This window comes from Diadema antillarum, unplaced genomic scaffold (assembly GCF_040938485.1).
Source record: "Diadema antillarum isolate AM-2024a unplaced genomic scaffold, OU_Dant_1.0 scf00000226, whole genome shotgun sequence".
NCBI classification, from domain to species: domain Eukaryota; kingdom Metazoa; phylum Echinodermata; class Echinoidea; order Diadematoida; family Diadematidae; genus Diadema; species Diadema antillarum.
In genome coordinates this window covers 3236128-3260228 of record NW_027271115.1, presented here as the reverse complement: position 1 = coordinate 3260228, position 24101 = coordinate 3236128, and the positions used below count along the sequence as shown (strand labels likewise).

Below are 24101 nucleotides of genomic sequence, written 5' to 3'. Positions count from 1 at the left end.
TACATTTGGCATGCTATTTAGTAGGCAATCTTTGTATTTTGAGGAAGTACATACATGTATGAGGGATCAGTGTGAACACTTTTAGGGAGTTTTCTGTGTGTGTGACTTTATGGCAATTTGTACAGTCTGTAGGCATTTTTTTTTTTTTTTTTGAGGAAATAATGAAATGCATAGAGTGATTATTTTTGGAGATATCGATAATTTTGCATTAGACTTAGGATGAAAGTACTGTACACCAATAGTCAAGTAGTAAAGTTTAGTTTTCTAGCTGTTTTCTGCTCTGTGAGTCTGAATAGCTGCTGATTTATGTAAAGTTATGATTGCTCAGTAAGGCAAGAGAGACTAGAGTTGTAATAATGAGGTCGGATATAGCGAAATACTCGATGTAACTTAATTTTGCTGGTCCAATTTTTTGACATTCTTTTGTTTTTATACCCGATATGACAAGCTACCCAATATAACAAATAACAAAGAAATCTTACTGATCCCAAGCAGCTTGTTATGACGAGGTTCCCCTGTACTAATAATAATGTGGTGTTATTCATCCAGGGTAATCTCTTCGGTGTTAACACTGCTCTTCCAGATGGCCCTGCTATTATCATTACCCTTGCATTGCCAGATACCCATTTATACACCTGGGTCGAGAGGGACATTGTAGGTCAAACATCCTGTCTAAGAATGAACGCACCCAACAGGATTTGAACCAAAGACACTCTCTGTGCAAATTCAGTGACTGATTCACTGTACCACAGTGCTCCTGGGCACAGTGGTGTTGATGGTGACTTTGCTACCGTACACTTTCCTCCTCACAAAAGTCCATATGCACAAAAAGTTACCCATGGATTACTTTGATATACACATTTGCAAAAAGGGCAATGTCCCCAAATAGGCGCAAAGTCTTCACATGTATCTTGAGTGTCTTCGATGTGACCTGGGGGCATTTCATGAAGCATTTTGTCCCACAAAGTTGTGGGACAAATTTGCTCCCAGCCAATCATATGCAAGGATTTCAGTAGCTTGTAACAGTTTGTCAGAAAAATATCTGACCAAAACGCTTCATGAAATGCCCCCCTGTTGTGTTGCTTCAAGATTATCAGATTAAAGACTCTTGCTGTATGAGCAGATAATCCTGTGACGACTGTTGAATGATGGTAGCATCATAAGACTGTGGTTATAAATCATGACTGTTCCATATAGAGTCCTTCGAATTCCTAACCCATCAAGTGCTAGCATGCATGTTTTATATCAGCACAGGCACAATTGTTTCTATGTTTGTATACTCTTAAAAGAGTTGTGCTATTACTATGCTAATTCATCCGTACACCCATCGGGGTGGCTTAAGTTTACCCTTTTTTTTGAACAAGTTATTGCTAGGAAGCTCTGCTGTAGTCAGCGGTGCGGGGCGGTGCCATTGTACATTGTACATTGGACAGTCAGTTATTTAAAGTACATTGTACTTGAAGAAAAAAAATAGAAATAGCAATGTACCAGTGTAAACCACATTGGTACTGCATAGCATTTTAAGCTCTTTCTATATCTGTCTCTCACGCTCAGCAACATTTTGCTGTCTATCACGTAAAGCATACATTTTGTTGTAATTTTGAAATAATTGCTGCTGGGCTAACTTTTGTTGGAGGTAATCAAGTTGTGTTATATATATTGCTCTTTCACACAAAAAGAAAGTAGGGCAAAAAAGTGTAAAGACAATCAAATATGATATCAAGTCAGGGATAGATGGGAACTGTAATTCTTTCCAGTTTTTTCTTCTCTGACTAATTTTGTTTCAAATGTTTCTACTTTATAAAGTTTTTAGAACTCAGAAATGACACATACTGGATTGTTTCTCGGAAACCCAACTACAAGCTCGAATTGTAAACATTGTATGAAATGTCATATTGTAACTTGCTGACACAGACTGAATTGTAAAAAAAAAAAAAAGCTAATGTTGTAAAAATTAGAATGTACATTTGTGGTGTAGTACATTGTAGGTTAGTGTGACATTGTCTAAATTTATAGATTTAAATATTTTGTGTTCATAAAATGTCAATTTCCTTTTCTACCTCTGTCAAATTCACTCAAAAGCCTTGATAAAAATTCAAAATTTGTATCAGCCCTGGATATGCAGTTTATACATTATGGATTAGGCAGCTTTATGCAAGGCATTGATATTGTATTTTATGAATAATTGTGTATGGGCAAGGGACTCACATGTAGCAAGTCCTTCATTCTTTCTTCTAATTACTTAAATTTGCTCATACACAATAACCTTATGAAAGAAAAATAACTGCCAGTTCATACAGTGTGTGATGTAATGGGAGTGACATATTTTCCTCTATAGTATATCTCTGTGATAATCATTTCAATTTTCTGGGTAAGTGACAAAGCTATTCAATGAAACTGTCCTTTTTTTGTGTTTCATTTTGCTGAACAGTGAGATGTCCCCTTATCCATTTGTGTATAAAAGCCCAAACATGGGCAGAGGATGTTATATGTAGACCACGTTCAGGTGTCCAGTCCCATGCATGCTTTAAGTCTTTGTTGCAGAGAAATCACAGATATCTCTTTCAAAGCTCAGCCCAAGTATGCAGAAGTACATCCCACAGTTGAAATGAAATCTGAGAAATATTGCGAATATCTAATACCAGCTAACAGAGCATTATTCAAAGAAATAGTCAATTTTGGATTAGCCCATTCCGATTGGTTGAATGAAAGTGTATACCCTATCCCTCCCCCTTAAAAAAGATAATTAAACAATCTCCCACGCACACGAAAACAGATTTGTATCAATTTAAAAACAAAAACACTATCAGTCAGTCACAGTTCGTAAGCACTCATATCTGACTTGGAAATTTCAAGTTTTGTTTTAGTGCTGTGGGTAGACAATTGTTCCAAGCACCAATAGACACAGATTTATCTATTGATTTTTTTTTTTTGTTTATTTGGGGGGGGGGGGGGGGGGACTGGGGCTATAATTAAAGGTACTACAGTTCAGGGCGGCTATAAACCCGAAGTAATGCAGCTCTGTTTATTAGAACTGTCTTGTGATGTTTCAAATCCATGCAAACTAACAGTGAGTGTACCTGTTATCATTATGTCAAGGAAACTTTGGAAGTGTGTCATGCAACTGATAATCACTTGCTCTTTCTGCAAATAGTCTGTTTCACCAACAGAAGGCTATTATAGTATTCTACTGTTTAAATCTTGTGCAATGAAATCTGCTAAAACATTGTACCCTCTTGTGTATATTACCTTGTCAATGTTTGTATATTTTGTTATTGAAAGACACTGCTTCTGTAACATTTGATTTATCTGATGCACTGCCATGTTTCGTAGTATATCGCAGTGTACCGAAACTATTCACCTGTTCCTGTGTGGATTAAAATCTTTCTCTCTGCCTAACAATGTTAGTGTATGGTCAATACTAACCTTTCGGCATTTCTGCCTGTGCATTTGTAATCTCGTGCAAGTACGTTTCTACAGGAATTGTGACAAATTCAGTAGAATGTCAAGATTTTATATTGTAGTCTGTTTCTGAATTAAAATGCAGAGCAAGAATCTTGTAAGACCTTGGGCTCCCCGTCTCTTTCTGAATATATTGTGGACATGCACACACACACACACACACACACACACACACACAGCCTGACATATTATATACATTATCATGATGGTGATGATGATGATGATGACGATGACGATGATGATATTGATTGATTGATGTTGATGATAATGGTCTTTATCCATCATGAACATTGATATCCCAACCCTCATTGACCCATATATGCATTACAGAGATTACTTGTCAACACAAGTCGGAGGACTTTCAAAAAATCCACACATGGCTGAGTAGAGGATATACAATTTGTCACTTTTTATTTGGATGAATTGCTCCAAAGTGGAAGTCATTTCAAGCACAATTCTATAAAATAAGTGCTAAAACATTGAACTATATCAGACAAATCACAAGACACTTCAGATATCAACAGATCATCTGTGGGAAAAAAAAAAAAGAAGATACCTGAACAGCTGAAGGAAAACACAACAAAACTTGGTTTTGTTCTTAGGCAGCATATGTGAAATGCTCATACAACTGTACCAGAAATGGAAGTACATGTAGGTGCATTCCCATTATAATAAACACAGTTATAATGAAACTCTCATTACATTGAAGTAAAAATTCAAATCCCAAAATTTTAGTCTAGACATATCTTCATATCATACTTCATTGTTCAGCTATAACAAAATTTCACGATAATGAAAGAAAACTGCCAGTCCCAGGGACTTGTCTGTAAATATGTGTCGCCTGTACAGGAAACCCTTTTAAACCCATTGAGAACGGGCTGATTTTGCTACAACACGCATTTCCTGTAGACACCTGCCCGAGTATACTCGGTACTAGTCTTCAATAGCTAGGTTAAGATGTGTGTAAATGAAGATCCTGAATGATGATTCATATCTGTACGTGTGCAGATTTGGAGAGAAAATGGATGGGATAGATGCTAAAGATCCCTCTTCTGGGATTTCAAGAATGAAGACTGGCAATACACCCAATGCAAAGACAGACAGAATATAGGTGGGAAATATTCCACGTCTATTCTTTCAAGCCATTAAAGTACTGTACCAAAGGATGATCAAGTCTGCTATGACTACTACAATGACGGTCCATAAAGAAAGGCCCAGGGTACAGAAAGGAGCAACTGTAACTACTGGTACACACGTCAACTAGAAGGCTCTGCAATGGATACAGTTCAGAACCCAATGGCATTGTAAATGCAGTATATAAAACAAGTTGTGATCAGTATCGTGGTCGAGTTATGTGTAATGTATCATGCACACAGTAATGAAGAACATGTCTTCATGCACCAATAAAGGACTTGTGATGTAGATAACCTCACTGTCACACCATACATATATACGAAAGTAATTTCACTGGTCTCAAAGAGTTTGATATGACTTTCTTCACCCTCCCTTCAATTTTTCAGGGTAAATGATAGACATTAAATAGTACGGGCGGTTAGACAAGCTATTGTATTGTCAATTACCCAATATGAAATGCTAGCTATGCCTCTCAAATTTTTGTAAAGTAGCTCATGAAGCATACTGATCTGATCTACACCTTGATCTTTAAGATCTCGAAGTTTTGCCAGTGTGACGGCAAACTTCCCGTGAAATTTCTCGCAAAACTTCCCACTCCAACTAGAGATATTTCCCTCATCCTCGCCAAACTTCTCTGTCTTTTGCCAGTGTGACCGCTGGAAACTGAAACTTTGAAATCTTTGTCATGCGAAGTTTGTGGGTGGAAGGTGCATGTGAAGCACACGGTTACTGTGATGTACAGGTGTGCATTGTTACATCACAATCACTCGCTGTCAGACGGCGCACTCTTTTCTTCTTTCTTATGCACATGTACGAGTGAACCAAACTTCTCGATCCAAAGATCACAAAGTTTGGCAGCCAGTGTGACTGGATGACAAAAGATCATAAAGATTTCGCGATCTTAAACTTCTCGATTTTTATTGTTGAGAATTGCAACACTTCTTTCAAATTTGTCAACTCAAAACAAGACACCACATGCCAGTCCAGTTGTGTCAACATGCCCACAGCATACATTAAAATTACTTCAAAATCTGACGACTGCACAGTGTATTGACTCTTTACACTGCAATATAATCAAATGGTCAATACTTATTACATCACAGCTGATGCGGCCAACAGCAACTTGGACTCTGACAGAGTGCAAATGTGTCAACTCACTTTTACTTCAGAAACGTTCTGATGACAAAAGTAATCTTCTTGTGTGTTCTCTTTTTCACACTTTATTTAAAGTACTTTTACTCGGCAACATTTTTGTGTTTTCTTGTAGACTATACATGGCACTGATATGTTAAACTTTGCACAATATTTCAATTTCACTCGGCTTTATGGCAGCAACTGTATTTGTACATTAACCATGAGCAGTGCTGTTATCTGGTTTTAAACAACAGGTCTTGCAGTCATTGACTGCTTAAGTCTTCTGACACAACATTTGGTAATTAATTTTTCTCTCAGATTATTTAACAGTCATGGTGTTTACATTCATCTCATACATGGATCATATTTCAGATTTTCATCCCTTCTGTAACATAGACAGCCATACATGCAACAAGCAGAATATTTTAGCATCACAGGAAAAAAAAAGAAGAAGTGATGTGCAGATTATTCTTTTGCATGCACCACAAATTATGCCATTCATGACGAATATGTCAAAACATCATCTCAATGTAGCCAAAATTTTGTCCATTGCACATCACACTGACAATGACAGATATGTTTGTTGTTCATCTACAAAGTCACGGTTTTAGGATCAAGTTCATCACAGTAGGCACTCTCTCCATGCGTTGCTACATCAGCCAAAGGTAAGACTTCACGGTGATCTGACAGTCTCTCCTCCCCACAATGGCAAACCAGGTCGGAAACCATCTCGTTCAGCACATCATTCTCCAATCGTTGCTATGGTAACGACAAATAATGCTCTCACCTTCCGATCCCTATTGAGGACAGGCCTGTTTGCATAGAGAACAAAAGGAGATGCAGGCACGTTACCAAAACAGCTATGCCAGAATTCATGGAGGTTGTTTGAATTCAGTCCCGGGATTATGCAAATTTTGACTGCATATTAATATGTAGGAACTACTGTATCATGTACAGTAAGACATCCAAAACTGAATGCGCACTGACGCTGTGTACTGTACACTTATTTTGCACTTGTTATAGTCCAAGGACTAAATCACACCATGAATTTGATTTAAACTGCCTTTGTGAATTTAGGGCCTCGAGTTTCATCTGTGTTTCAGACTATCTGAATTTAGCACGGAGCTTAAAAGCATTTTAGCCTTCATATCAAACTAAATTACGGTCTCTCTGAGACTGTTATTAGGCTGAAAGGAATTATTCTTCCCAATAATCAAAGATTAAACATTCACATAAAGGAGGTAATTATTGCAGTGACACAAATGTATGTGCTAGAGGGTATTGTATATTGATTGTTGGATTGTCATGACGAAGTCGCCAGTACCACTGAGTGTACCTCATCATAACTAGTATCTTGTAAACGTATAAGAAAAGAGATCAGCTACATATACATACACGTGTACCTGCCAACCCTGAAACCTAAGAAATAGGGACAAATGAGGGGAATAACTTTAAAAATAGGGACATTCCTAAATTTCCAATACATTACTACACCCAGATTTTCAAAAAAAATAGGGACACATGATAAAATCGCTCATTTTTCTCTCTTTTTCCTGGAGTGAAAATAGGGACAGTTGGCAAGTATACATACAGTAAATGGAGGGTCAGGACCACAGAATTCACCTCATTAAAGGGAATCTCTCCCCTAAAATGTAAATTTGAGAGGTGTCAGAGCATGATCTAAGAACTCTAGAGAAAATTCTATCCCATAACAAAAAATGCCCAAAACTGTGAAATATTAATTTTGATAAATCAGCACGCATTAGTGCACGCTGCAATAGTAGCCAGATCTGAAAATAGTAGCCGCGCGCAGACCATCGGTGTGTGCACGTTTCCTTCGTTCGCCTCCGTCTGCACACAACTATATCGAATACTGTCTATCGGTATCGCCTCATCGAGCCATATGGATGCATCCGCATGAGTAGAGGCTGCCATGGCTGCCTGGTCAGTGGCCCGGCGTGGCGTGGCAGCACCAACCTAGCTGCGTACGTGGACATTTGCGTGTGTTTGCATGTTTCGAGAGTATCGTAGTACACTGATCGTACAGAAAATTATCGAACCACGCAATCGAATGCAGTTGATAACGCCAGACGACTACTCTTAGATCAAGGCGCATGTAATTTTTGGCATTTTAGAGATTGCTCTATGTCTCTATATATATTGCTATATCTCTGTAAGTGAGTAACGTTGAACTCTTATATTTCATAGGGATATTACCAGTACAATAACCTACAATGTCAGAAAACTAAATTTCTGTGTACAGACACACTTTAAAACTGGTACCTCATTGTACATGGGTTTGTTATAACAGGGTTTCCCTGTAGTGTCATTTAGCTTTAAATAGTATGCCTTAACCAGTGTGCAGAGTGTGAATGACAATGGTCACTTGGGCTCACCGAGATTTGTGGCGTCCTTCCAAGCCCAGCAGATGCAGTAGTGTGTGAGCAGCTGGTCCAGCAATTCGGTCTCGTCAAGAAACTCCAGTCTCTCGATGCGGTAGATGTCCTCGCGGGACAGACTGGCGTAGACGGTCTGCATGTCTGCGGCCTCGGCGCCCTGCCAGCCCACTGACGTGAAGCGGGATTTCTGTGGTACAGTTTGATGTTCATTTATCAGAATTGCTTCAGATAGTTCCCAGGCTGGTGTTCCTTCATTTTCACAGTTTTTTTAATTATCATTATCTTCTTTTTTTCTTTTTTTTTTTTTTTTTACACAGAGAGAACCCAAAATATTCTGTACATTAAGATGCTTATTTTTTAATGCTCTGAAAAAGACAGAACAAGCCATTGTCTTATGATAGATGTCCTCGTGTGGAAAGAACTGACCCTTGGTGTACAATAAAAAAGTTACTCATAATTTACTTCAAAACTTCCTCGACTACCTTAATCAACTGAGTGATCATACCATTAATACAACAAATATTTCAAAATAAAACACAGCGGATTTGGGACCTCAACCTTCACTATTAGACAGAATCCTTTACCAGGTACAATTGTACATGGTGCTGTAATCCTTATCCCACACTTCAACCTAAATAGAGCCCATGGCATATGAGTTGCCAGCATTTCTGGAGGGAAACTTCGTAAGTCATTACACTCATTATCTCAAGTTTCCTAGAGCTCTTGCAATACATCTATAAACTAAAGGGAACAAATACCACAGAGAGACGAACCTGAGATTCCAGGTCTTTACACGGGGCCACACCCTCCAGAGTGCAACCCCGGGCCCGCAGGTTCTCGGCCATCACCATGCCAAACTTGTCCCCCATGTTGACCTGCTCATAGTTAGCCAGGAAGGACGAGGGAAACTTGCTCGCTATCCACTTCAGCAGGGCAGCAGACTTGTCGTGGTGCAGGTACACCAGCACGCACTCGGACATAAAGAAGGTAGGCTTTCTGAAAAGGGGATAGAGAAGTTGGTTCAAACTGATCTTCTGTCCCTAGAACTTCAGTCTGAGTGTAATATATATTTTGCTAGCAAAGGCCTCTTGCTTGAAAAAGAAAGAAAGAAAGAGAAGGCTTGCATGAAGTGGACTAGCATGAAGATTGACAAGTCAACTGTAACAGCTTCCACAGCTTATCCTACAGCAAAGTGATTTAATCTAAGAAGTTCATGAAAATTGAAAGAGCTACTTCTATCAAGCCAAACATGCTTTGTCATTTGAAGAAGTAGTTTCAAAATGCCTTCCCTAACAAGTGTGTGAGAGTTCAAAGTAGAACGTCCCAATGGAAATCGACATGATATCACAGAAACTATTAAGATCAATACACCAGTTTCTCTACTGCCGACTATATCTGTCACTTACAACCTGTACCAGTGCACAAGTTCACTATGAAATAAGAGGAATGAAAAGTGTAATCATTGATCAGAATTTCACAATCTAATGCATATAGAGTGATAGACAGGTTTGTGTGGAAAGTATGATACATGTACCAGTGCTCCAAATGCCGAGAGAGTCACTCACTTGAAATCTACACCAACCACTTTGGTCAACTTCTCCTCCAGTTCTGCCACATTCCTGAGGTCTCCCCACACGATGTGGTAGCCAGGTGAGTGTAACTCAGCATTCTCTGCAGAAGGTGGACCATCCGTAACCATATTGGTTTGTTTATTGTTTGCATTGCTCATTCTCCCGAGTGTTTGTTTTTCTTAAAGACATCTAATTAATGTTCACAGCTTATAAACTTTTAATGAGACTCAAGTGTTTACAGCTGCAGAAAGATGCTTATTTCCAGGAAAGTGTGAGTCAAATCAGGGATACAAAAAGTGTACAATAAGAAGAGCACTAGACAAGCAATGTCATACTCATACTACTTTATATTCTGACAATCAACTGCTCTGAGATGTTGTTACATACAGTCCAACTTCTCCTATCTGGCCTCCCTTTATCCCTTTATCCAGATCTCTCTATCATCCGAATCCCGCCCCCCCCCCCCAAATTTGAATAGGCATTAGATTTTATCTGTAGACTACACATACACACAAAAACTTCCCAATGTAAACAGAGTACCAAGGTAACAGACAAGCATGCACATTCAGACAGTCTACACACAAACAGATGACAAACAGACAGAAAGACAGGAATAGGGCCCCAGAGAGATTCTCCTACCTATGACGACACTCTTTCCCTGACATGTTGCCTGGATGCCCTCCAGCAGTTTGGACCTCATGCGCACCGTCTGACACTTCCGGCTAGTCACTGCCCGAAAGTCCACTTCAACATACAGACTGGGCAGCAGGTCTTCATCCTGCACGGGACACAAAGCCAACGAAGGAAGGACCAATTGCTTAGCTCAACAACGTGGACATTCATCACGTGAGCAGACAGCTAAATATCATTGGTACCATAGACACTATGTTGAAAGACTTATATATTGTCTTTCTTTTTTCTTGAAAATATATACATTGTATCTGTGTTCAGAAAGCCTCCAGCAGAGTCACATAGACTTGGCAGCTCTGTGGTTTGTTGTCAATTCAGATAATTCCCCCTGAAAGTTGCTCAGAATGCCAGTTTACCTCTAATGATTACCCGTACACTCCTTGACTCTGGAATGTAGCACTGTAAAAGTCTCCAACATGAAGACATATGAGACACAAGACAAATTTACAGGTTTAAAGGGATGGTGCAGTTTTTGATGAGATGGGGGGATTCAGATTTAAACTTTTTGCAAGATGATCAGAAACAACTTACAAACTATGAAAAAGCATGCAATTCTATTTAAAAGAGGAATTCAAAGTTTACTTGCTGAAAATTGGTTTTGAAATGGCTGAGATATCAAAAAAAACAAAGTAAAACAAAGTGGTCCTCATAAAAGGTTGGTCCCACCTTTTATCAGGACCTCTTTATTTTATGGATATCTCGGCCATTTCAAAACCAATGTTTACCAAATAAACTTTAAATTCCTCTTAGAATTGTATGTGCTTTCATATTTCATAAGAGGTTTCTCATTATCTCACAAAAGTTGGAAACCTGAAGCCTCAACCAAACTATACCATCCCTATAAGTACTCTCCACTCATTTAATACCAGTTACTCATTTCAGGGCATCTCGGCTGGTTAGCAAACACAGCATGTCAAAAGATGAGTGTCAGGCACAGCACAGAAAAGGTTAATAAGGAATGAGGGGCTGATGTATCCCGACCTTTAACCTCCAGAAGAGAGTGTCAAAGCCTGCACCGAGGTTGATGACCTGGCAGTCCTTGTTGGTAAGCTGGATGAACTTTACCAACAGCGTGTGCATTCCCTGGGTCCTGGCATAGTAGCCTGTTGTAAGGTAGGCCAAAAAGACAGGGAAACAGTGATTCATAGGCATGGGCTTACAGAGGCAAACATTTTGGTAGTTCATTTTGTTCAAAGGCAAAGCTCTCTTTCGATGCAATATAATCTCACATTATATTTTGTCACTAACAAAGTTAAATGGCATATATTGTTACAAATAAGTTTATCTCATATATGCTTCCAGTTCCCTGTCTTTGCTTCAATACCTTTCATGAAATCATTTGTCATGTTCCATTGCAGCATTCATCATACTAATTACTAGACCCAATAGTCACACTACTCTCCTAAAACACAAAAGCTCAAATTTGCTACAAGTGATTTAAATTCAGTCCCTGAATTATGCAAATTGACTGCGTAAATGCTTGTCGTGTTTGCCAACAGACATCAAATAATGAACATATGCTGATATGTGCTTGTGTACAATTTCCCGCATGTTAAGTCCATGGATCAAATCTAAACATGGATTCGATTGAAACTACAGCTGTAATTAAAACATCTGTTGTAAATTTGGGTCAAAGCGTTTCCAATTTATGTCTGCTTTAGCATGTATCAGCCAGATTACGTGTTGGTTTCCTTGATATCATTCTATTTCTTATAATCGTAATGTATTGCACAAATTTGTTGCTCCACATTTAGGAAAATTTGCTGCAGTTCTGGAAACAAATGAAGGACAAGTCTGATTCTGAACCTCTGTTAATTTCTGGAGCCCGGCGTTGTCCACTCTTTACCAACAGCTGAATGTATGGATCCTTCCAGTATCCTTGCTGCACTGCAAATCTGAGGACAGAATTTGAGACAAATGGCAAAGCTCAGAACATTTGTGAACATCACCTAACTTTTACCTGGAAATGGTATGACATGTTAGGCTTAATGAAAATAGACAAAATTACCAAGAACTTTAGAAGTAGAACCTTATCTTCACTAAATAAATGGTACACTGCAAGACCTACGACTACGAGGAAATTACCATGTAAATTTACCCCCGTTAGACAGTGATCAATAGAGTTCATCATTTGATTAATGTGCAGCTCCAACCTATAATTGGAGGGCTAGAGGCTATTTAACAGTTTTGCATCACAGTAGTCATCTGATCATACTAATATTAGTAACGTTAAATAGTAAACAAGTGTGAAAATAATGTAAATTAAAGGACAAGACCACCTTCATATACATAAGGATTGAGAGAATGCAGCAATATTAGTAGAACACATCGGTGAAAGTTTGAGGAAAATCGGACAATCTATTCAAAAGTTATGAATTTTTTAAGTATCAGCCCAATCACTGCGGGATGAAAAGACTACTACAGTGTATGATATCACATGCGTACAACGATATAAGGAAAATAAAAAGAGAATTTCACAAAACTTTACTTTTTGAATAAAGTGCACATTTCTTCGACTTGTTACTGACGTATGTTAAGGGTAATATTATTCCCCCTGCCTTCTGAAAGAGAGAAGTCGAGTGCTCTTTTGTTATGCAAGAAAAATGGAAATATGTTGAATTTCCTTTATTCTTTCTTTATATTGTTGTACACATGTGACATCACAAGCTATAAGTAGTCTTTTCATCCAGCCATGACTGAGCAGAAACTTCAAAAATTCATAACTTTTGAAGGGATTGTCAGATTTTCCCCAAACTTTCGCTGATGTGTTCTACTAATATTGCTGCATTCACTCAACCCACATGTCTATGAAGGTGAACTTGTCCTTTAAGGGAAAAAGGATTTCTTTTTTTTCCTTGTAATTTTTTATAGCAATAGTACTAGTAAATGACAGCGGATTCTGGAAACATTAGCATACCATAATTCTAACGTTAACTTTTTAAGTCGATTCATTCTTTAGGCCTTTCGAACTGAAAAACCATTCCCCTCCCCCAGCCCCCCGATTCCAAGGACTCAAGTGTGGGTCCTCCCTGGAATTTAAACATTTCTATGGCACATTTTTTTTTTTTCTTCAAATTTGCGAGAGCATGGCATGGCAGTGCAGTGGCCAGCTCCGACGAAGTAAAATGATTAGAACTTTGGAATTTTTATTCAGGGCTATCTTTACATTCTCCCTAAAAACACTGAATGAGTCACATGAATATGCAGAAAGAAAATTTAAGTGACGGTCACAGAATTCAGAATACTGTACACTCCACCATGCACCACGGGCAGGCCGCGTACTGTAACCACATAATACCTTACGCGTGGGACTGACAGCAGAAAGCTTAGGAACGACTTGAATTTTGGTGCAAGAGTTCTACCCCTGGAAGAGGCCAACAATTCATTTAACAATACTGCTCACCTTTTACACATCGAAGCATCGTCATTAGTTGCTTGAACGGCCTCATCTGACATTGTGAATGTAAAATATTTCAAGAAATATCTGCGTGATCTCCGACGTCGTCCGCACTCCGACGAAATTTACCGGTTGTTAGATCTGTGGTTTGTTTATCGCGTATATCATGATGGGGCCGCCAGCCAGCAGGAGGGTGATTAATTGACACTGCTGCAAATTGTCAGACTTGTCATGTTAGTGGTTGTTCACATTTATGAGTTAGAATCATGCATGGGGATCAAAGATCTTTGATGGGAGCTACTCGAGCTTGTGTAGTGATGATGATGATGGTGATGGTGGTGATCGTGAAGGTGATGCTGGTGATGCTGGTGATGATGATGATGATGGTGATGGTGGTGATCATGATGGTGATGCTGGTGATGCTGGTGATGATGGTGATGATGATGATGATGATGACAACTAATGATGGTGGTGGTGGTGTGGTGGTGGTGTACGATAGTGGGGTGGTGGTGGTGGTGGTGATGACGACGACAACAAAGATGATCATGATCATGATCATAAGGCTGGTGATTATGATAATGATGATGATAATTATATGAAGATGATGGTGCACATGACTATAATATGCACTTTTGGAAATCAGAGCATGGTACTAAAAAATGCAAACAAACATAAAATAAAATTACACCAAACCAAATTACAGGGGGGGGGGGGGAAGTGAAAAAGGGGGGGGGGGAGAGGGATCAGCTTGGATGAGAAGGAGACAGGTGAGGGATATGTACCTTGCTGAGATGTCTCAATCCCCTTTGCAGAGTACATGGTATGTATGTTATATCTGTACCGTTCAACTAAAATAAAAAAAGAGTTATAAATGCATTTATTTGTTGCACAAGAGTGAATTCATATCATAATACCCACTCACACTATTATTTCCAACTTCTGCACTCAAAAAAACAAAAAATGAAACGAATGTATTGTCAATTCAATGTATGATTTATTTTCAAACAGGAATTTTTATGCAGCAATGTTAACATGTACCAGGTACCAGTCCCTCTACAAAACTGTTTTCATCTAAACAGCAGTACCTGGTATTCACTCTTACAATTATCCTGTACAAGAGATCTACATTTTCACCCCCCTCCCTCCTCTACTGCACAGAATTAGCAAAATCAACAATTTTCCAACAAGTTCCCATCCTATGGAATAATAATAAAAATAACTTCAGTGGAGAGATAGATACAGTGTACTACATATCTGTTTCAGATGCACTTTCTGTATAGAAGTATACAAACTTAGTTTTGTATTTTCTACCATGCAGTCCTTCACCCTTTTATCCCTCTCAACATCCTTGTTTGTGTACCATTTGCATTCTATATATTCTATGCCCCTCTACATCCTTATTGTTTGTGTACCATTTGTATTCTATATACTGTAAAAGTGGAAATTTTCGCGGTGTTGAAATTTTCGCGCATTTCGCGCAAAAATAAAAGAACACGAATATTTTTCCTTGCCATTTGTTCCAGCAGTTGATGTCTTCATTCTGCGGAATTAAAAACACGCGAAACTCTTCTTACCCAGCCGAGCGCGAAAAATTAGTCGTGCGAAAATATCCACTTTTACAGTATTTTGTGCCCCTATCAATTGTGAAAGTCTTGTTTTGACTTTGTGGCCTTTCCCATCAATCTTAATAGGGTTTTATTGGTCCCCCACAATGCATATGATTACATTATGACTTGAAACCGTACTCATTGATGCTTTTTAGTGTGGAAATATTACTGTAAAAGTGGACATTATTGCAGTGTTGAAATTTTCGCATATTTCGTGCAACCAGAAGCAAGCGCGAATATAAAAGCACGCAACTATTTTTGCTTGCCATATGTTCCAGTATTTGATGTCTTGATTCCGCGGAATTAAAAAACACACAAAACTCTTCTTAACCAGCCGAGCACGAAAAATTAGTCGCGAGAAAATATCCACTTTTACAGTAAGTGAAATTAAACTAAACTGGTACTCGTAATTGGAGCAAAAAGTAAGTTATTAATTATTGTATCAGTGTATCACTTGTACTGTTTTTTTTTTTTTCATCTTCTTCTGTGACTGTAATTTTGGTTTTGCATTGTTCTAATGTTATTGTGTTGTTTAGTCTTTTTGTGCGCTTAGAAGCACTAGTATAAAGCCCCATATAAATGCAATTATTATCATTGTTCATCAAAAACAAATTTTATGACTGGCATTCTCCCCTTTCTCTTTCCCTCATTGCTCTCATTCTCCCATCCCCTTCCTACCTCCCTCTCTCTCTCTTTCTCTCTCACTCAAATACACACACACACATATACATGTATGCAAGTGTGTACATACAGAATATAATATATGAAGATATCAGAATATCAAAACAAAAAGAACAAAAACAAGAGCAAAGTTACAACATCACATAACACACAATTCACAAGATTCATAGCAACACCTGCTATAAATTCATGAGCAAGGTGAAAAAATAAGATATAAACAAGGACACAATATGGATTGCACTTTTTTTTTGTGTAAAAGTGTTTTATTCAATTGACTGTATTTTTTTTACACGTTATAAAGCATGCCTTGAACAAAAGGTCAGAGACATCAGCCGAAAGATCATATCTACAGTAATATTGCATTGAACTCTGGGGTACCACCACCCAATGCAGTAAGGACACCACTCTCTAAAACCCAAACACTCACAGGGCTAGATCCCCACAGGAGGGCAAAGGTCACAATTTGCTGGGGGGGGGGGGGGGGGTATATTTTCTGACACTATGCACGGGGAAAAAATTGAATTTCTGCCAAATGTAGGAACTTTCAGATTTGCATATACACATGGTGGATTGCTGCTTGCTGACGAATGAAGTCATGTCTTCTCCCTCCTGCCCAACGGGAATTGAGAGCACATCGATCTCGATTTTGCCGTCATCTTGAATCTGCCGCACTGTGCTCGTTACCGACATCAAAGCAAGCTTCAGTATTCAGTGGTCATTTGCCACTTGTGGGCGCATTTCTCACTGTAATCAAAAGCACTTATACTGGCAGTCCACAGATTAATAGATATTGCTAGAGCATATATTTTGTGACTAGCTGCAATATATCCAGGAAATAAGCAAGTGACAACCAGAAGGACTTGAGATCCCGATGCAATGTCAGATGTGGATGTAGCCTTCTGCATCCACACTGAGGTTGTCACCAGAAAAAGTTTAACTAATAAAAGTCTTTCTAGAAGCTAACTCACTCTAAAATCAAATCTAAAAGCACTTCATCTACAAAACACCTGCATTCACTGCATGAACAACCCTGGTCCTACTACAAAAAAAAAAAAAAAAAAAAAAAAATAATGCTTTTATTCCTCTCATTTTAATCCTCTTTTTTTCCAAGGGTACAGGTGTAAAAAATCTTGTGCAATTAAATCGAGCAATGTACATATACATGGTTCATGCATTATCAACAAAATTCTCTCCTCTAAATGCTATGAGTTCTCAGCTATCGCAATGGTACTAAATACATATACTGGCCATTCAATCAGACTGGAAAGAAAATACACTGGGTTTGGGTGGTGGACCCCTCAAAACAAAAACAAAAAATACATTCCACACTAAATACATACAAACGTACTACTTGTACACATAATAGTTGTTTCTAGAGCTCATGGTTGAGGTTCGACTGATATCCCATCCAAAATTCAACGGACGAAAAACGTGCTTGTCCGCGGGCACGTTAATCATCGTTTCTAGCTACGAGATAACTCAACTGGCAGGAGTTGTAACACATCAACATCGTCATTGTCATTCTCATCATCGCAACAAATTTTCCTCTCAAGAGGAGATGGTGAAACTCCCAACAAGACATGACAAATCAATACACAGACTCAACTTTATGGTACAACACTTGCATCGGTACAATCGCTTTGATGATATTCATAACTGCTAGAAAGACGGTAAACATGGTGAAATCTATGTTAACACGCTCTAATGTTACGGTACTAACTTTTGAGAGTAAAAATAATACACGTGGTATATCCCTACAAAATGATGAAATTGCTACTTAAAGTGATTAATGGTATGACAATGTTAAATATTCATGGGTAATAATCTTTATTTTCTGATGCTACATAAGACATCTGTTTGGTTCACAGACACTACAAAATGTGAGACCAAAGTAAAGGTCTCCTCTCCTAAATCGTGAAAGAATATCGATGATTGGGTAGTGTAAGAACTCGACTACTGAGTGAGGCATGCAGATTGGTTATCATACATGGAATGTACCATTTAATTTCATACAGATTTTGATTCTTCATAAGGCTTCCTCTTTGGGAGGTCTTTTTGATGTCCAGTTGCATTTAAATTCTTTGAGAACATCGTCTATTTGTATTTAGTGTGAAACATTGCTTTGGTGGGGGGGGGGGGGGGGGGGGATGGCAGAATGGCTGCTGATCCCCAAATGAAATATCTTTATTTGACAATTTAAAAGATAAGACTTGCAACTGCATGCTTGACCTTAAATCATTCATCACAAGGGATGAGGACATTAAAGTCAAATGCTGCCTCCATGTACACTCAAATGAGATTCAGAGCCCATCACATTGTATTATCTCTATCTGGGAAATTACTTTCATTATCATTGGCATTACAATACACTGTACAAAAATTCTTTCATTTCAAACTTGGCATCATCATTACGGTAATATACAGATTAATCATGTTTTATCTTAAGTCCCATAATGCCACTGTTGCCCATGACGGGTATGCCCTAACATATTTAGGACCTAGTAGTAGAATGATGATTGTAAAAAAAAAAAAAAAATGCACCTGGCTTTTTTGGAAGAAACAACCACTGCCAAAGTCACCAGTGTGCATGGTGGGAATTTGAGTAAATTGAACTGAGAGACACGCAAAACGTGTTCAAACTAACTGCATCCGTTGGTGCATCCACACCGAAAATGAATGTCAAGTTTCTTTTCCGTGAACATGCATTGCACGAATGAATCACAAGAGCGAAATCATTCAAGTAGCTACCACTGGCACCACTTAGCTGCCAAATTCCTGTATGATTGTTATTTCCACAGGAATATACTGGAGGTACTTCAGCATGGTGTGTAGAAGACACCTCGTTCCTTTTACAGCACACTTCACCATACAGACCCTTCCATTTTGGAGCCGCAGAAGCAGCAGGGTATCAAAAGAAACTGACTTCATACTAAAAGTTATAACACTTTTTGGCTCATAGAGCATGATTTCAAGTTTGTAATGGCACAAAGATAAAACTCAGGGTGCTCAAATCAAAATTTTAATGTGCAAGCAACCTTTGTAATAAATGGGCACCTTGCCACTGCGCACAATTCTTGGAAAAAAAATACACATACTCAAAAAAGAAAAATAACAACCAACAGCAACAAAACTGAATGTTCTCTGCTAGACTGGCACTTATGGCCATGGTGTGCTACTTTTCAAATGACATTAAATTGACACCCTATTATTCATAAAAGTCTACAAATATCTCTGTAACTACTCATCACCTTCACAGCATTGAGATAGAAAGACGGGTTAGGCAAATACTGGTTGATTTCAGTGACAGCAATGCCTTAAAAACAAAAAATAGAGTATGATTTCTCTCTAACTACATGTATACTAGTTGAATGCCTTACTGCAGGCAAGCAGTGAAATATTTATAATGGAAACTACCTGTTTTCACCCATTGAAATCCTGCCTCATTTCATAGTTGACTGCAAGAAGGGTGCTATGGCTGTACACAGTTAAAAATGACCTCACGCCCTTCTGGCTCACAACTGATGACAAGCTACTACTCTACTGGATGCTACGAAATGATAACCTGATGAACACACATGTAGGTGTTTCTCATCGTGTAAACTCTAGCTAAAGAGACGATTATCACCCGAAAAGGAGCTGATGAACGTACCCTGTTTCAGACGCTATATGTACACACAGCAATAACAGTTGACATGTACAGTTATGTAGATGCCGTAACAATGCAGTCTCATACGAATGATTCAGTTTCAATTCGGTAGCGACACGCACTTAATAATGACATCAATAAGGCTAGAATCCCTAATCTGACACACTAAACCCTCTCACTCGACTAAACTGCACAAAGTATCACTACATGGTGAGGCTGTATATCGCAATCTTTGATATCTCACATCGAGTGATGTCATGAACGCCCATGGCGACATCATTAACGAGATCGGATGCGAGAGAAAAGCGAGACCGCGCTCTGCTTTCTCTGGACAGTCGACACCAACGGTTTGAAACTACCTTGATGTCACTTAGTATGTAAGTTAAGTACTACAGCCGTTCTCACATACCGGTAGGTAATTTATACCAACAACACACACACACACACATAATTGAACATAAGCATGTATCTCAAATGATTAAATTGCATATCACAAGCCAGGGGCATAGCTCGCAGTGGCAGCATTTCAGCAAGTCAAACAAACTCAGAGGAGAGAAAGTGTTTAAAGCTGATTAAATCACACCAGACCAGCACCAAACTTCCTGTTACTATCACTAAGCATAACACTGGTGTCTATTCTATACCCCAAACAATACAATCTAACTCATCCCGGTGCAAGCCAATCGTTCCTAAAACTACAGGATCTCCTCATTCCATTCTTTAAATGCTTCACAATATTCTCACCCAAAGGATTGTTTGCAGACACTTTCTCCTTTCTCTTTTTTTTTTCTCCCAGCTAAAATGATAAATATCTAAAATTAGGGTTGTACTTGTCACACACCCCACCCGCCAGGCTCTAGTGCAATTCCAATCCACAGAACCTGTATATTAGCAAGCTCATTTTCAATTTCTACCCCATCTCCTCTTTATGAATAGTTTGTAGCATGACACTGTGACATGAAATAGGAAAAGTCATCAAAAGTTGTTACAACTGCTGGGATCATGTCTATAAACCTTCCCTAACTCTTTTTGTGCCCATTTGCAACCTGACTCAGTCCATGGCTTGCCAACTTTGCATATTTTGCTCAAATGCACAACCGTGCACTTACAGATCAATAATCGCAACATGCTACAGTTCATTGAAAGCATCATAGCCATAGCTTTGTCATAAAATTTACATCACGGCGAAGCCTGCAACTTTTTCTACAACTTTGCTGAATGGCGTTTCTAGCATAAATGCTCCTACATGGCTTTGAAAAAATGAATGTTTTCCAAAAGCGCTCATGCACTGCGCTCTCAGAATAATGTGGCGCGCACACACAGGGTTTACACCCGGCACACGAAGTGTTCAAGGTAGCAAAATCTAATTTTTTTCGCTCGACGTGTTGCACTTTGGACGCTTTCTACAGGTCTCTTACATTATGACAGTGTGCTTCTTGCAGACACTTTTCAGAGCTGAAACTGGAAATCACATTAGAATTTTACAAAAAGTATTTGCACGTCAGACAATCTGTAGCCTGCTATGAACATAGATATCATAAGGCAGTTTCTTTTTCACTCCTGACAAGCAAGAAAAGAAAAGAAATGACACATAACAAAAAAACTTCAGATCTTGCTGAAATGCAGTTCCTACGAGCGGCAAGCACATGGCACATACCATTACAAATCACAGTTCCGATTGATTTCACTGCCCTTGAATCAAGCATCTGTGCTGAAGAAATGCTTGTGATATCCATGGTTAAGTTGTTAGAAAAAGGAGATAAATACTTACTATAATATCATACAAATGGTCATTTACATCTACAAATTTCTGAGTGCACAGTTTGATCTAATAGTTATGTACACACACACGCACGCACACACACTCACCCACACACAGACACACAGAAATGAACGACTGGAAACAAGCTTCTCCAGCACTGCATGCAGTTTCCATGGCAACGGGAACAGAACTAGGGGACCGGCCCCAGCATAGGACAGGGAATAGAAAAGACCAATGTTTCCTCGGGAGGGGTTCACGAGACAGCTGGCCTGAAAAATGACCACACAGCCGTGGGACGAACAGCAAACGAGACTAGCTTACAAGTCACGTAATATACCAGTATAGTATATTTTCAAATTACTGCACAGAAGCAGGAAAAGGTGCATAAAATCAAACATCAACTGTACTGCAACGAATCCATGACCTCTTACTATTACAGAATAGAAGAGCACATATCAAAAACAAAACAAAACCCAAACACACATGAAAAAGAGCCTCAACTTTGATTAACACACCCTAGAGTAATGTTGGATGCAGTGCAGGGGAACATATAGCACTTACATTTAGACAATCAAAGAGCAGCTCATGTGTAAAATGTAGCGTGAGAAGTAACGACGCCAAACTTTCTTGGTCTTATATGTGACGAGCACTGCCCGTCCAATTTGGTCTGCTAGACAGATCAGGTGGTCCAGAAGCACCTTCAGTCACCTACTGGTGCTGATGGCCCACAAGAATTTTGGAAGCAAGAACTCAACTCAACAACTCAATGCAAAGCTCCGTCCATTCGTGTTAGCCTGGATCTGTAAACCACCGACACTCCATTCAACTTGTGCTGGAGTAATTGTGCTTGGATTCATCGCTTTGGTGTCTTTTTTTTTTTAAACACTATGCTGCACAATATTTGTATTGTCAAAAACTTGGGGTCAGAGCCTGCTAATTGTCTATATTTTCCCCACACAAAGCATCTTTACTTAATCATTGTGATTTTAAAGTCGTCCGAAAGTATCTCTCTCTATAATCTACTGAATCAAAGCATGTACTTTATGGACTATTAATAAAATACAGCAACAGCCTGCAATTCCATCCATTGAAAAGTAACCCCCCCCCCCCCAAAAAAAAAAAAAAAAAAGATAGAAAAGAAAAGAAAAAAAAAGAATTTAAGAAATCCAAAAAAAAAATCACAAAAGAACATAATAAAAGGCAATAAAAATGTGAAATATTTTTTATGCAAATCTAACAAAATATCCATTTGTGTGCTTTCATCAAAGTAGGGCCTACCAGTGATCATTATGTGATTAGTTTGTATTCTCAGTATAATAGGTCTTGGCTCATATAGTGAGAGATTATGTGATATCATAGAATAAGGGGAGGTAGCTTTCAGCATTTGACAGGAGCTAGCAAATTTTGACACATTGTGCTGTGTATTACTACATGAGCTCAACTTTATGTTAGACACTAAATGACAAGGTTTACATGCACCTTGCTAATATCTGCTTTCACTGTGCCAGTACAACATGAAGGTAGCTTAAAAACACATGTTAGCTGCAACAAGATTCAAGTACAAATTAATGGCACTTCTTTATGACACTGAAGTTGATGAGACAGATATACTTACTTATTGAAGTATTTAAAAAATGTACAAAAATCCGATCAAACATGAAAGTTTACATGTACACAATTCACACAGAAAAGAAAAGGATCGATTTCCCTCGAAATTGGATGCATAATAAGATGAGACAGTGTGAATAATGAAAGTAGTAAAAGCTACACATTGGAATTACTGTTTGCTTGTGAGAAGATAATGATGTCCAGGACGCGTTGACAAGCTATCACCTAGCACTGTCTCTGTTACAGTGTATATTTTCAAGTTTACAGGTGGATTATTCATGATTGATTCCTATGTAAGATAAGAGGTGTGGTGCTACTATCCACCATTTGTTCAATGATTTTCTAAAATGCTGTGAGATATATCCAAAATTCAAACAGGGGTGGGGCCACCTGCTTCAGACTTGCAAATGACACATAGCTTGTAAGAGAAACTACGGGGTGGGGTGGGGTGGGGGAGAAGACTCTGACTCATAATGAACTCATAATAAAGCCATGCAGTCTCATAAGCAAATCTCCGATTCCACACCTTCATGTGACACCATGATAATTCTCCCTTTCTCATATCAATCTTCTTCTTCTTCTTTTTTTTTTTTTGGGGGGGGGGGGATTTTCCAGGCAAAGCAGCGATTGTGTTAATGCAAAATATCCCCACTATCCGCAGCTTATAGGGTGAATCACAATGTTTCAAAACTTTTTAAAAATGGCTAGATGATCAAATCATACACTTAAGCTTGTTCCCCTACAAAATCTGTTTCTGTGGTGACTGTGCAGTGCAATCCTGTTTCAAAAACCTTACTTTACAATACATAATACACCTTATTGCTTTTTTGACCACAAAAGAGAGAAATATCTATAACGAGAATCAAAATATAACTGCCCATTCAAAGCACATCATATTTTTTTTTTAATGCTGCAATCGGTAAAACTGGGAAATGCTGAGACCTGTAAATATGAGTTACTAGAAAGTCTTTCGAGGTTCTTAAAGAGAAGCCTTTCTCGATCAAATCAAG

The 24101-nt window shown here is 38.6% G+C and overlaps 1 protein-coding gene across 1 annotated transcript; it reads right to left on the bottom strand.

Moving 5' to 3' along the window:
- Positions 1-8112: 8112 nt before the first annotated feature.
- LOC139724683 (leucine carboxyl methyltransferase 1-like) lies at positions 8113-13902 on the bottom strand. The gene is made up of 7 exons (XM_071635808.1): positions 13794-13902; positions 12197-12285; positions 11372-11493; positions 10340-10478; positions 9695-9800; positions 8903-9125; positions 8113-8316 (listed from the first exon to the last, which is right to left on the bottom strand). Exons 1-7 carry the CDS (start codon positions 13844-13846, stop codon positions 8113-8115), a joined length of 936 nt encoding a protein of 311 aa, XP_071491909.1. The 5' UTR covers positions 13847-13902.
- Positions 13903-24101: the final 10199 nt, after the last annotated feature.

What these genes read in the sequence shown, in the direction of transcription:
- LOC139724683 (XM_071635808.1), bottom strand. Translation starts at nt 13,846, where the DNA reads ATGTCAGATGAGGCCGTTCAAGCAACTAATGACGATGCTTCGATGTGT. An exon ending in GGCTCCAGAAATTAACAGAG is followed by an intron (nt 11,494 to 12,196) that starts GTTCAGAATCAG and finishes ACCTTACAACAG; the next exon opens with GCTACTATGCCAGGACCCAG. An exon ending in GTAAAGACCTGGAATCTCAG is followed by an intron (nt 8,317 to 8,902) that starts GTTCGTCTCTCT and finishes ACTGTACCACAG; the next exon opens with AAATCCCGCTTCACGTCAGT.